This window comes from Cydia fagiglandana, chromosome 11, assembly GCF_963556715.1.
Source record: "Cydia fagiglandana chromosome 11, ilCydFagi1.1, whole genome shotgun sequence".
NCBI lineage: Eukaryota > Metazoa > Arthropoda > Insecta > Lepidoptera > Tortricidae > Cydia > Cydia fagiglandana.
In genome coordinates, this window is record NC_085942.1 from 15063892 (window position 1) to 15080115 (window position 16224).

The 16224-nt window shown below is 35.1% G+C and overlaps 1 protein-coding gene across 1 annotated transcript; it reads right to left on the reverse strand.

Moving 5' to 3' along the window:
- Positions 1 to 1083: 1083 nt before the first annotated feature.
- Positions 1084 to 3530, reverse strand: LOC134668574 (uncharacterized). Its single transcript, XM_063526018.1, has one exon. It carries the CDS (start codon positions 2205 to 2207, stop codon positions 1803 to 1805), a length of 405 nt encoding a protein of 134 aa, XP_063382088.1. The 5' UTR covers positions 2208 to 3530; the 3' UTR covers positions 1084 to 1802.
- Between the last annotated feature and the right edge of the window lie 12694 nt (positions 3531 to 16224).

Sequence of the window (16224 nt, forward strand, 5' to 3'; positions counted from 1 at the left end):
ACTTCGTCCGTAGTCCTGACTCGCGCCAGTTATACAGAGAGAGCGTGACTCATGTGTTGGTGAATCATGTAGCTGACCGGCATCTTTAAAATCAATATCAGAACAACTGTTGTGAAATAGTCATAGTGGTAGTTAATACTACCCTTGAAAAACGTTAGAGGTGTGGTGTCTTTAGCTACCCTTATGGCACGGTAACTGTCATTTATAGGCAACGTACTTAGAACTCTACTAACGAACTCTCTACTAAAGGTGCCCACTGATTAACAGTCCGCCGGACGGTATCGGCCTGTCAGTTGTTCGGAATGTCAAAATTTTGTTCAATCTGACAGGCCGATACCGTCCGGCGGACTGTTAGTTAATGTGACCCCCTTTAGAGAAATCTTGCATGTCATATAGGAAGGGATTAAATTGTTTTTATTTTTGATTGTTTAGCACACTTGCAGGTGACTGACGTATATATATATATGTAGTTCGTTTTTTTAGCATTAGAAAAAACTCCACAGAAGCAAGCTTGCAGTTTTTGTCAGGCTCTTTAAGTAATTGTTAATAATTATTGAATTATCTAATGTAGCATGGTCAATACATATAATTGACTTCAAATTATTATCGCTAAATGTGCCCGATTTGGAACCACAAGGTTACTTCTGCGAAGTTCTTTCTATTGCTATAAAAAACGGACTCTAATCTTGCACGACGATTAAAATCTAAGTATGTTATCTTACCACTTCGAATTACCCAGTAATTATTACATAACAATTTATCAAATAAGTGGTTGGGCATTTTAGGTTAAATTTTGTAAACGAATTTAATCTTCTTGCTACAATGACCACATCATTGCCAACTTGGTCAAACATTTTCTTGATTTTATTTAAAATTAATCTCACTAACTAAACTAAATACTTACAGCATTTCCAAATTACATTAATGTAGGCAACATTTAATGTTAATTTTCAACCTTTGAGTAATTTAATTGGTCTTTTAATAATTTTAAGTTCTTTTTTCTCACAGGGAAAAATGGGTAGTTACGGTGGAAAAAATGGTGGTGCAGCCAGGAAATGTAACAAAATATAGTTTGGTAAAAAAAAAACAATTTATTCTTCCTATTACAATAATCTTATAAAGAGGGCATTATGGACTTTCGCTCGGCCTGCGAGTTCACTGGTCACAATTACAATTTCTCACTAGCTGACTAACAACACACTTAACATTTACCTAACTTACAAACATAACAATAATTTAATACTCTAACATAATACTTTTAACAATTTAAGCAACCTTAAATGAATAATACCTATGTATACTCCGCTAGTCCGCGGCAAAGTCCATTTAAATCACAACCATAAAATTGTCCTAGTTAATAAATAAATAAATTAGAGACACATTCTGACAAACAAGCGTTCACTTCATTCTCAGCCTATATACAATTCCAATATTCAAATAAATTAAATCGTTTCACAGCGATCATTAAATTAAACATCCGGACACACACTGAAAAAATAAGAAAAAAAAATGTTTTGCGCTTTCAATCACATTTTAAAATCAATAAAAACTAATTTAAAGAAGGTGGATTATTGTCATTTCGCAGAATGCGTTCTTCTAACTTCATAGTACCTGATTCTTCATAGCTGAAGATTTGACTGGTCCACAACCCTATTTATCATTCACTGGCACTTTTTTCATGATTATGTCACGAATTTTTTAGTCTTATGTCGCCGACTGCATTTGCGAGGGTGCGAATAGGAACTTTGTACCATGTGCCGAGCGCGGCAGCGGCGGTGTCGGCGCCGGCCGCGGCGGTGGCCCTATGACCCCGCGTGCACTGTGTTCACCGTCCCTATCATACAGGTGCAGCCCACTGTCACGTCCATGTAGTCCGTCCGATCCGAGCTCTTGTAGTACACTAGCGCCTTGTCCCGCACCTCCACACATTCCATCTCGTGGTTGGAGTGCTTGTGATGGCAGCACTCGTGGTCGGGGATCGCGTTCGCCCTGCACCAGTGGTTGGGTTGTTCGGCGCAGCGGATCATTTTTATCCGCCGCGGCACTCGATCCTCGTTTATGTCGATGTCCACTTTGAAGGGACAGACAGTCCGGTTTAGGACGTCCTCAATGTTGACAACCTTTGGCGCCGGTCCTGCCGTTGATCTGCTGACGAATATCGCCACCACGCACACCGACGCAATAAAAAAGTATTTTTCACTAGACATATTGAGTATACTTAAGTACGATATGAGTTAGCTTAGGATAGCTGCCGTTACAGGCGGAGCGGAGTCTCGCTTGAGAATAATACGAGACTTGGAGGGACAGGTGCTTTATATGAACTTGCCGGAGACTTGTCGAATGGAGTTTCAAAGAGAGGGCGCCAAAAGTGCGACTCCCCCCTCTGCCCGCCCCGCCAGTCCGCTACCGACGGGTAACAGAGCGGACGTACGCCAGTCGGTATACGTTCGATTCACGCTCAAATTTCGACTAATTCTTTCGTAAAATGGTGTTAATATAAGTTTAATTTTATGTGAAAGTGCTAATACGTGTTTCGCTCAAAATGTGATCGTAAACCATGTGTTAATGAACCCTGTTGGATTTTTATGGACTTTTTAAGCTTGAACAATGAACATCCTGCGTAATGGACTAATCACTAATGGAATGGTAAACCAATCACTAGACGCTGCTAGAATCCTAACAAAACTATTGTTAAAAGGTAGCCAGCTGATTGGTTAACCAACAGTGAGTCTTTATAAAACTTTAAGAGACATTAATTGAGTGATTCAGAATGTAATTTAAATTTTAAGCGAACTTAAATGTGTATGTTGTAGGTATTTATTTTAAGAATGTTAAATGGGTAAAAATCTGGCTACTGTGTAGTATACGCTAGGTACATAGCGTAATAACGAATCATAGATTGCATTATATGATTCTTCAGAGGAATAAAATGAAAATTGAAATCACGATCAATGGGTCTTCTTGTTAATTAATTCAGTGCAGGATCTTGTTAGTAAGTAGCATTTACATTAGAAAATATTACTAGAACTACTAGAAGCTGTATTTCGTGATACATATAAGTTGACCAAGAAATAAAATTGATTTTGCCAAAAGTCGTTGTTGAACCAAATATTTGCATAACTTTGCGCTGACACCTTAATTTATTTACATAATACATAATATATATTGACATTAGATTTTCATTTCTATTTGAATCGCAGATTGATTACAAGGAACATACTTTATGCGAGCTTGTCAAACCTGCATATTTCACCGGAGTATGGTGTTTCACTCATGTGACTTTAATAACTGAATTGCTGTTTTAGGAATATGTACCTACAAATTTTGGTCCATAGGAAAATAATTTAAAATATTGAAATAAGTTGCAAAATACTGACAAAATTGAATTGCCAGTATTTTATTGTAATATTTTATTCGACCCGATCGACGCGAGCAAGTCGAGACTCGTTAAAGTAAACATGGCAACATATTAACAACCGACGCTTGTTATGTAACGCTCAGCGCGGTCAATGACGCTTCAATTTAAAAACATTGAAGCGAATTTCAATTTAAAAAAAATGATGCATTGTTTACCTATGTAGTATGTACGAGTATAAGAATTAGTAGGTATGTAGATATCGTCGGGTGACAAGCAAAAGTCACTAACTAACACCATTAAAATTATTGGACAATAAACCGTGTTACGAATGTAATAAAGTGCATCTTTAATTTTTTGATAGTACTTAGTGACTTTTGCTTGTCATCCGACGATATATTCATCTCACGCATATAATACTGAATGAATTTTCGGCAAAAGTTACCGTAATGTCAGGTAAGTTAAGGAATATCCTTTTTCTATCGGTATTTTGTCTAAGATCCCTTTGTAACTTGCCTACCTGACCTACGCCATGTCTCTTTAGCTGAGGCAATGCCATGCTCTTGTTGTACAAAACAATTCATTATCATTCCTTATCTTCTCGTAATAAGGTACAATGGCTAGTTAAGTCCCCTAGTCGCTACCGGCTACCTACACTATCGCATTTAAATACATCAGTTGAATATGCTTTATTACCGTAATAAACGTCACCACAGATAATAAACACAAGTTATTAGAATATTGTTACTGACAACGAGTGACTTGCAATGCATTCATACATATTACCTGTCTCGATGACTGACAATTAGTGGTAATTGCTAAAACGGGCCGCGATAAATTTATCGTATGGGTGGTCTTCGCCCTATTACCGTAACATTACAATTTTAACATTAAAGGATTTACGGATTTTTAAGTACGAAAAGAGAATCGAAATTAAATATTTGTTAACTTTAAAACTAGCACCTATGTAGAGTAATAAGATATTTTCTAATGAACGAGGCAAATATCTGTTTTTTGTTTGGTTTGTGTTCAACTTGTAAAATTAGTTCCTATTTTAATGAGTTAATGACGAACGAGTTAAATACTAATAATAATCAAACTAAGTATTTCACTATAATAATCACTATCCAACCAGATATTTAGTTATTTAAAACCAAGTTCCGCAAAAATGAAGTGCAGGCACGTTTCACGATATGCGCGTTTATGTAGTTTGTAATAAGTTTCATGATAAATATGTCAAGTAAACGTTTCAAAATTAATTGCTATGGTTCTCTAAATACATAGTTTTATTATTAATATTTCAGTTTAGATACAACTATCATAATTATTCATATCTCTGTATTGCCCTATGGTCGACTGGCGGAGAAAACGATTTGGCAGTAAGTCAATGACTTTTAAGTAAAGAGTCATCTACATTATGTACATCATCAAGTACTGACATCGAAATATGTTTAGTAGATTTTAGTTATACATTTATATTGAATGTTAATTAAATGTGCCTAATATATGCGCACCTATTTTAGTCGGAGCCTTTTATAGAACTCGCGTCGCCATTGTGATACACATGTTATATTGTATAATACATTAGTCAATACTAAGAAAACGCAAATTGTGTGGCCGCAGCACACGCGTTCTGAATGACTTGGTGCCCATTCATAACTCTTAGGATTTCCCAAGTGCCAACGTTCCTCGAAACTGATACAGAACGATAACCATACCTAGTTTATTTGTGCAGCTTTTAGTGCTTAAACAAGGACCGCCTGATTGTAAAAAGTCTCAAGTCGCAATAAGATGAAATTACGATAAAATACAAAGAATGATTCTCTTGTTGACACCAAAGACTGCCCGTGTTCCAATTATAATCCATTAAAATACTCTTTCCGAAACTATTTTTATTTATATCCGACACCGCTAAATTTAGAATTCAAAACAGTGGCGACATTAGTGTAGTGTAACTTTAGGGCTAGACTCATATTTAGATCATATTTACACCAGTTTTACCCACAAGATGGCTATACCTAAGTATAACGTCTCTTTTCTTACAATTTGTATATTTTTAGCAGATTTGCATTTGCATATTTGAAATTATTTTTATTAGATTAAATTGCATTGGTATTCTAATCTCAGTTATTATCCTTTTCAAGAAGTAACTTTTTGACCCCTGCGCTTGTTGATTGTAAAGTTTTACTCCTAACAGTCCTAACTTATTGTTGACAAACAGTATGATCAAGTTATCCATATTTATGATGTATTTTTATGTAAAGTTGCATCATAAATGCCGCTATTAAAGCCGCAACTTAATTGCCATCATTGGGCACGCGGCATCCCACGAGGATATTTTACAATAAATCTGTAAAGTCGTTTGAACACCATTAATTACTGGTCCATTCAACGTTTTACTTGAGATGTGGTGTCCACGCGCCAGCGTTCCATAATTCACATACGTTATAGCCCCGGATCCCATCGTTTCTCGTTGTCGCATCTTTTTATTTTATCAAAACTTGATTATAAGTATTATAATGGATGTTTGCAGACTGAATCATGTGTCGCCGTCAGGTTTGCAAACATAATATTGACCCAAATTCTTTTTATTTTATTTATAATATCAGCCATGTGATTTAAATATTTTTTTTCTTTTGAATCACTGCGTGATTATCTGGTTTGAACAGGATTTCGTTTTAAGTTTTAAAGGACATTTCGTATATTTATGATAGGTATTTATAAAAAGAGTTTATTTAAGGTAGTTTTCTAGTTCATATGTTATGTTGTGTCTGTAGTTGATTTTGAATGAGTTTTGTTTATCTGTAAACTGTTGTTGTGAATGTGTCAGTGACATATTTCACTTGAGTATGGCTTTCTTCTATGTGTATTTGTTTTTGATTTTTTTTTGGTATTTATGACTTTGTAACAACAATTTATAGTACATTTTCTGGCTGAATATTTTTATAAAATAATTATTTAAATTACTTTCGGTACTTTTCATTAGTTCTAGTCGTCTGTATTGTAAATGTTCAAAGAGCATATGTATATGTAATGTTCAAGTGACACATTTTTAAATGTTTAAAATACATAACACAGGAGTATGGGTTTCCCCTGTGTGTATCTGTTTGTAAATTTTCAAGATTAATTTTGATAAAATTTAATATCGATGTTGATCAAATATTTTCATCTAAACTAGTTGACTCTAAGTCTTACATTTTTGTCTTCAATATCACGTCACGGCTTGCTCAGCTTTTGAAAAGACATTCACAAGTTTCACAACTAGGTATTTAAAAAACATGTTATGCTACATTTGTCTGTTAGCTTTAAAAAAATATTTTTAGTACATCTTTCATCTGTTTGTCTTCTGTTTGCTTGCAATTCTACCGTGCAAAAAGTGTACGTACCTAACTAACATAATAATCAAGTGATGCATTTTTTTATATTTTCCATATTTCACTGGAGTACGGTTTTTCTCCTGTGTGTTCCTTTGTAAAGTGATTCAAGACAAACTTTTGTAAAATATTAAAATAATTTCAGGTAAAATATATTTTAGACATTTAAATTAAAACTGCTGTTCAGCCCTTAAATATTTCCATATAGTTATTTTTTTCTAAATTTTGCCTAATATCTTGAGTGTAATCAAAAAATAAATAGGTAATTGAGTTTTACACACTTCACACTATTATGGTTTCTCTCTCTTATGAACTTTCTAATTTTACTTTTGTTTTGGTATTCAATCAATAACATCTTACTTTTTGGCTTTTGGTAGCTTTAGTTATCAGCCTTACCTTTAAAGCGTTGCCATGAGGCAATCATGAGGTTGCCTCTATCGCAACGTTGTGATTCAAAGCGCTCGCAAGAGTAATAATTCTTCAATGTCTTCAGTCATCCTGAAGAACTTGTAGCTTGTAGTCCCAAGATCTGGATTCTGAGGTATATTAAAACCAGGAGCAAACAGCGCATCATGCATTATAGCAACACATACTTAATAACATTTTACTTTGAAGCGTTGTTATAACAGCAAAATACAAAAAAGAAACAATAATAATAACAAGCGTCTTACGTCTTAGTTTTTCTCTATAGAACCTAACGTCGTATATCAACAACACCAATCAATATTGATACAAGTAGCTATTTATGAGATTCATATGGTGGAAGCTAAATCCATAAAGCAAGATACAGTGAAGTGTGTAGGTTAGGTACTAGTAGTACGTTGCTAGAGAACAAATCTTTTGTATAAGTAGGTATAATACTCGTATTAAATTAAAAATGTTTACTCCCTTAGAAATGTGAATGTAAGAAATAGCAGTAGAATTTTTTGTCTTATAGTGAATAAAATGATTCATTCAACATTTTTTAAAAAGAGGAGTATGATTTAAAATAAAATTTGTGGATATTTTTGTATAATGTTATTTATTGTCATTCATCATCATTAGCCTGTAATGTACCTACTTATATGATATGGCAAAATAGTCTTAGCAATGTCTGTGAGAATGAAATTAAAGACACGTTCTATTGTAATTAAATTAACAATAATTACACAATTATTTTTATTATATTATACCTACATCCCTAAACGATGTATACCAGTACTTAAATGTAATGCTAATAAATGAGTTTTTGTCAAAAGATCTATTTATTTTCATCAATACCTTACCCTTACTAACAGTTTTCATTAAACAGTACCTAACGGGTACCTAACCCGTCAATTAAAGCGGTTAGGATAAAAACTGTCATCTTTTTCGGATAGAAATGTCGGATCCTTATCCATTTAAAAAAAAATGTAAATGTTCACGCATAATGTAACATTAGCAATAAGGTTTTGTCAATAAATTATTCTTATTCTTATTCTTATTCTTATTTCACGACTCTTCTCTTTCCACACAGTATCTAGTAACTAGTTATACGGTAACGAACGTCATTTTGTTTCACACGGTGTTGACAGTAAGCCCGAATTAAAATCAATTTGTTATGGTTTTGAACTTGTTTTCATGCGACGGTGAAGATCGCTCTCGCTGATTGGATGCAAAATTAAGTAAAAGTCGTATGTGAGGTGCGCGCCAATCACCAAGACGATCGTCCAGGTGGTATCAAAACCAGTCCAAACTATAACAAATTGTCAAAATCGAATCGACCTCTGCGACATCGCCAGTTATTAAATGTACGTAAATTATTTCAGATTGTTAATAGTATACCTAATAACGTAGACACGCTCATTGAGTTAATAATTATATTTTTATTGAGAAATGCAAACACCTGCGATTAAACAATGACTGCCTGCCGTTTTCGCTGATTTTACTCCGAGCATACAAGGCTCGGAATCGGTTTTTTCTTCATACAAAAAAATACCGGTATTATTACGTTTTTTTTCGTTCTTTGGTTTATTATGTAATTTTTAATGGGACAAACTGTATCTGTTTTAAGAGGAATGAGGACAGTCACGTGACCGCTTCTCCATATAAACGTAGTCCTCGTTTTCCTCTCTCTATTAATATAATAAAAAAATGTATATTTACGCAATTTGATGTTTTTATTTGTTTATTAATTATTTATTTATAGACGTCTAAAGTCAATAATTTCAATTTCCGGGAAGGAAAATAGGGATTGCCTACGTTTGTTTATAATTATAAATTTGAATTAAGAATAAAATCTGCTCGTCATTTATTTACTTTGTGTTGCTAAAAATAGCCACGTCAAAAATACAAGAAGCGAATATTAGGCCTACTGTTAAATTGGCACTTCGCTCTTTTACATGGATCATGCGAAAATAAACGAAAAGCTAGCTATAAGCGTAAAAATCGTTTAAGAAAAAGTATATACAGTTTTATAACAGACCACATATACCTATCAGAGGCTGCGGACGAAGAAACGTAGCACTCAGCAGCATCCACGGTGATGACGGCGATGATGGCGATGATCTCCTGGAATAGTCGGCCGATATGATTAGGTACTACCTAGACACGTTCATAATGTTTGATTTAACAACATGTTACGTAGTAATAGCGGTACACCGTGAAATTCGGGAATCAGCTGCAAATGGTGTTAGAGGTATGAAAATCGGCACGATTAATCTTTAGACCATTTGAATCAATTTGACCCGTAGCACCAAAAACAAAAAACAAACGGAAAGGAGTTATGGCGTCATCTTTTTTTTGTATGGAAAAAGAAAAAAAAATGTTCAGAAACCTATCGTGTGTGGTATTAAATGAAAGGGCATTTTGAGCCGGTTCTAAAAATATATCACATTATTATATTTCCGTCACTTGCATTCAATTAAAATAAAAATAATTTTCATAACATACCAAGTTTGGGCTCCTCCAGATACGAAACCGTTGAATTATTTTTTGTAAAATATACCTCAAGTAATACCCAATATCCTCATATCTAACCCTAAGAAATTGATTTCGAAAATATTTAGTTTTAGTATTTTTTTTTATTTTTTTATTATTACAAATTGTGATCTATCAATCTATCAATGAAACGACCTCCTAGCCCAGTCGATAGTGACCCTGCCTATGAAGCAGGAGGTCCCAGGCTCGAATCCTGGTAAGGGCATTTATTTGTGTGTTCATCATCATCATCACACAAATAAATGCCCTTACCAGAGCTTGTATATATGTGTATATGGGCATTTATTTGTGTGATGATGATGATGAACACACAAATAAATGCCCTTACCAGGATTCGAACCTGGGACCTCCTGCTTCATAGGCAGGGCCACTATCGACTAGGCTAGGTGGCCGTTTCATTGATAGATTGATAGATCACAATTAGTAATAATAAAATTAAAAAAAAAATACTAACCCTAAATATTTTCGAAATTAATTTCTTGGGGTTAAATATGCGGATATTGGGTATTACTTTAGGTATATTTTAATAAAAATAATTCAACGGTTTCGTATCTAGAGGAGCCCAAATTTGGTATGTTTTGAAAATTATTTTTATTTTAATTGAATGCAAGTGACGGAAATATAATAATGTGATATATTTTTAGAACCGGCTCAAAATGCCCTTTCATTTAATACCACACACGATAGGTTTCTGAAATTTTTTCTTTTCTTTTTCCATACAAAAAAAAAATGACGTCATAACTACTTTCCGTTTGTTTTTTGTTTTTGGTGCTACGGGTCAAATTGATTCAAATGGTCTAAAGATTAATCGTGCCGATTTTCATACCTTTAACACCATTTGCAGCTGATTTTGGTCAACCGCTAGCGCTAACGGTTTTGATCTTAATTTGATATGACCTTGAAGTCCGCTAACGCGGATTGGTGCATGAGAAATGAAATGAAAGTCGTGCGTGCGAATCACCACGACGATCATCAAGGTCGTATCAAAACGAGTTGATCACCGTAACAAGTTGTTGAATCTGAATCGGGCTCCAGTATTAGGTAGATAAGTTATCTAAGATAACTCACACACACACACACACACACACAAAAAAAGAACTCGAAGAAGATAAACTTTTTAACTCTATTTCATAGCTAACAATTTTACACAAGTAGGTAAATATGTGTAAAATTGTTAACTATGTAGCTTATCACTGAGGTAAATGTTATCTACTAATTAATAGGAACATAATGAAGTAACTAAAAAATATAACCACATTAATGACACAACATACTACATGTCAATTGCACTGATACATTCTTTTCGAATTCGGTTGTGAATATTTCTCGGTTTTCAATTATACTTAATAAAATTTAAAAATGAAACCGTAAAAATATTGATAACGTAAACCAGCTTTGACTAAAATTGTGAATAAACATAGCTTGCTTCCTTCCTCCATACTTTTCACCTCAAATTATTGCAAAATGAATTCATTTAAACAAGACATTATTAATAGGTTATTAATACTTTGCCTCACCTTTTTAAACACAATTTATGGACTAAATTTAGTTATAAAAGACTGTCATTTATTATGAAATAATGTTTAAATAAACAAACAAAGATATTAATGGAATTAATAGGTACCAGATAATAAAATGTTCCAGTCACAAAACGTATAGAGTCAAAATCAAATCTAATATCATTTATTCTCAGGCAACCAAGGCCCAACCTTATGAAAAACAAATTTACAAGAATTAAAAAAGAGAACTCTACTTACCTACTTGCCGTAGAGTCGACAGAACGATAATGATTTTCACTTGTTCGAGATGTGTTTGCCTTTCGGTTGTCCACCAGACTGCCAAACCAAACTTTGGTCAGCGAACGCAAGAATATTATGCGTATTTTTGTTTGTCACTCGCCCCCGGTGACACGACCTCTATATCATAGTTCAGTTAGTATTACGCGCTCTCTTTCTGACACAGGATTAAAACTTACGCGATCACAAATTCAGACACAATGACTACAGTTTGGTAGGGACATAGGTAATTACTTGTAAATATCAACTGTTCGTAGATTGCGCGCCGGCCATCTGAATACAGACCGGAAACTGATTACAATAAATATGTCCTCATTGTGATATAAATAAACTAAGTGTGACCCGACGCATAAAATGTTTTCGTTTACAATTCTATATTAATGAATTTACGGTTGTAATTAGAACATCTCGAGTCTCGACAAGTGCGACTAACCGTTTCTTTTCTAATCAGAGGGCCTATTACCGCGAACCACGTTCGACGTGCTGCCTTCCTGTCACACTTACGTACAAATATACAAGTGCCACAGAGAGGGAACACCTGAAACGTGGTTCGCGGTAGGCCCTCAGATCTGGGCAAAACAGATGGAGGGAAGGGGTACCGTCTTGTGCGACTTGAGAATTGACACTGTTTACAGCTACATAGAACAAAAGGATAAGGGTATTTACCACAGCTATTTACCCTTGGCCGTTGCCACTTAGTAAGAAAAATAAAAGACATCCTGACATCCATTGCATTATTGGGAATTATATTCATTCATAAATACAGCCAAATACTCTTTTTAAACAATAAAAAGCCTTAAAATAGAAAATACAAACTAATATTAAAAACTAAGCTTAAAAATAAACTATAAATAGAAAATTTGCCCCAAATCGCCGTCTAGTTATTGGCAGCGTGCCCAGAAGGCTGGCAGCATTGCCAGGTTGTATGGCAATGCTGATCCGCTGCGCTAGATATGACCTAGCCCTCTGATCACGCGTCAACTCGACTAACCTGCGGCTACATTCGTTGCATTGCATTATTTAATTTATAATACTTTGCTAATAATGTTTAGTACTTAATATCGGTACCTAGTGTAGCTTTATGATCGGGAATCTCCGGATGTTCTGTCTCGCTGTCTGGTAAACTCAAGGCTCTTAGGCAAGTATTTCTGATGAGTAAGATAAAGTGTACCGTTAACTGACCGTTAAGTATAATGACTCAACTACCCCCAACGCTTACGTGGTCGTAAATACAAAAATTCCCTATGACACTGTTACCTACTGCAAAATACTGTAACCACGTGTCACCGAAAATGTTCTCGGAGTATTAGTCATTTTTCAAGTCTGTAAATGCTATTGTAACTGCATCCCTGGAGGGCTCAAGAAGAAACGCTATAATTTTTCCCTAATTAGCAGGTAGTGGAATGGTAGATGATTTAAAATAAACCTTGAAATCTATTTCGGGAATTGAGAGGAGAGATGAGAGCTGTTTTGAATGATTCACAATACAAAAGGTAATCACGGGCCAATCCCGGTCGATATTAGTCTAAGGATGAGAGCTTTTCTTTACCACTTGGGGTCCAGTAGAAAGCTATTGCAGTGGTGTCGATATTAATTCACAGAAACTTTTTATTATACCTACTATATTTCACCCTGTATACTTAATTAAATATTTTCGCGTGTTATTTAACACGCCAGGCACACACACGACGGTGTCGGTTTTAAAAGAGGATCTTACTGCGAACTGTTTTAAACCACATAGTATACCAACTACAAACGTCAAAGCTTTTGACAAGGATCCGTGCCAGGCACAGAGGCAGACAAGCGTGACTAACAAGAAAGAAATTATAGCGAATGATTCAGACCGCCAAAAAACTGCTTAATGATGGAATAATACGTCGGTAATAGGTAGATGTTACCAAAATGTGATGCAATGTTACTTGGTGGTTTTTTTTATAGCCACCGAAACTTATCTTATAGGCAAGTAACAGTTTTTTATAATTATTACTTCCGTTACATAATTTAATCACTAAATTTTGTAATTTGTAAACATTAAAGTGGTACCTGAGTATTTCAATAGAAATATGCCCACTACTAATTTAACAATGATTAAAGGTATTCACTTTAACATATATACACCTCTCCTCGCCTTATCATTTTTTATGAATGAAGTGCGGCCGCACGCCGTTACGTCCATAACGTCCATTCATATGCTCGTCTCAATGAATGTAACGTGACGTGAAACAAAGAGTCATTAGTGCCTACCACTAATGGCTCCCTTACATAGACAGATTACTTAATTTAACGCGACAGTTTGTCACTGATAAGTTCGTGAGAAAATGTATCACATCGGTGATAAATAATAAGCGGGTAATTGCAATTACAGCGCTCGTGCGCGGTGCGGCGCGCTGCCTGTAATGGTACTTACGATGACGCAGCGGAGTTCCCGCCGTGAGCAAGTGTGCCTAGCGTGTGCCTCATATCTTCATGATAATCGCTTTTCGGACAATATGTGTATTGAATAGGTAGGTAAACTTCCTTTAGTTTTCCCGGCTTCCGACAAACGCGTTTAATCAGTGGCTATACGTGACTTGAGCGATCTCAAGCTTGTGAAAATATTCGCATGTATCTAAGAATCCCAAACTATGAGTAGTTAATTTAATTGTCACGCAGTGTTTTGTTGTATTATGTTAATAATACCTTTTCTTAGGGCAGCGAGCCTGCAACCGCATACTTTTTTATAATAATTGAAGTTGATACGTTTTAATTACCATGAAGACTGTGCATCTATATAGGTACTTCCGCGTACTAAGTATATATCTACTAGAAATAGACCAAGAATATTCTGCAGCGGATTTGATAGCCCACGCAGGGCAAGTCTTATTTTAAACGTCTAACTTCTATGAAATTATGACGTATAAATGACAATATGAAATCCGCTGCAGAATTTTTTTGGTCCGACTCTAAGTGCATTTCACCTCATTTATTTTGCGGGAGGACAGTCCACTGCCGAAACTGGCTAAAGATGATCTGCTGGTGGTGGTTCTAAATAAAAGGCAACTATAGTGTCGGATCCAATCCAACATTAGAGCAGATGATTCAATGGAGTCATTATGTTGCTTACTATCTTGGCAATGTCGCCAATTAACCATAAAAGGGCAACAGCCGAAAAATAGCAAGGAAGGAACTAAAAATCAAAAAATAATAATACCTATATGATTTTTGTGCATGGGTCTTCGTTGCTTAAATTTGTTTTGTTTTGATATGATTTCATACCTAATAGGTACCTAAATCACGTAATAACCTGTCTGCGGACTCAAAGGGCAATTACCAATCCTTAAAAAAACGAATAATAGAACCGTTACAATTAACAGAAGAGGTCGCACTACCAAAACAACAGAAACTGGTTAAATTATTAATTATTTCAGATTTAATTTCATATTTTTTACATTTTTTATGTGAACAAAACTTGTTCCGCGCATCACCAAATGTTGTAAACATATTTATTAAATGTCAACAGTTTCAAAACAAAGTGATCAGTTTGCTAACGTTGCCCGATTGTTATCTTAATATCTAAAAACTGGATGTCTGCATGTTGTAGATTGTAGATACACGAAAACCATAAACAACATAATAATAATATATTTAACTCATTTTATATATGAAATTGTCATCTTTAATGTAATGACAAATTTTATTCCGACTGAAAAAAAAATAAAAAATATTTGACGAAAGAACGTTAAGTTTATGGTCTGACTTTACGCCCCTCGTAGGTCTACTCGTATTTCAAAAATGTCATGAAGTCTGTAGGTAGGTAAGTAGCTCTCAGTAGAGTAAGTATAGTATTGAATTATTGATTAAAATCGCCCTACCGCCAAAAAAACAAAGCTCATCCTCACTTCCTCGACACGTGGCAAACCAAGAACTGATAAGTGGGCATCTCGCTCGTTTTTGACAAGAATGTGCAAGTTCTGGAATGAGCTACTTTCTGAGGTGTTTCCCTTGCGCTATGACATGGCGTTTTTTAAGAAGCAGGTATTTAAGGTTCTCAAACTGTTCTTCTGGCGACGCATAAGTGGCTCCTCTGATGCTGCTTATGTCCATGGGCGGCGATGACTACTTACCATCAGGCGGCTCGTCTGCTCGTTTGTTTCCTATTACAGAAAAAACGTACAGTGTGATCTTCATTATACGACGTTTTCGCTATAAGATGTGGTCTGTAATGTAATCGCTCTCGTGCGACCTTGACCGCGTCTGGGCGGCGCAGGTCGTCGACGCCATCGCCATCGCGAATCGCGATGCGGTTGGTTGCCAATAAAAATCATAATATCATAACTTGCTATTAAGTAGGTTTATATAAACCTACTTAAACTACTAAATGTAAATCATAAATAAATCATAAATCATTTAATTTTCGTGATAAACTTAGTGTACATACAAAAGTAACATGAAATGTAACCGTTAAATAAGCACTAAAATATTAGTTATTGTTCTTAATTAACTTATACTAATGTCAGTCGGAGTAAACGCACCTACGGGACATGTGCACCTATGAGTCAACTGCGTCTAGTCTAGTCCTTTCATTGTGACTACTTTTCCCAGGAAAGGAAAGGTAAGGAAAGGGAAAGTGCTTGTCCCGGCTGTCTTTAAGTCAGGGAGTTTTTTTAAACTGCAGTTATGTAAACCGGTATTTCCAGAATAGTTGGCGTGAACATAACGACTTTCTTGATAGAAATCGGAACAACAAAGCCAGTCCCTAATG

What these genes read in the sequence shown, in the direction of transcription:
- LOC134668574 (XM_063526018.1), bottom strand. Translation starts at nt 2,207, where the DNA reads ATGTCTAGTGAAAAATACTTTTTTATTGCGTCGGTGTGCGTGGTGGCG.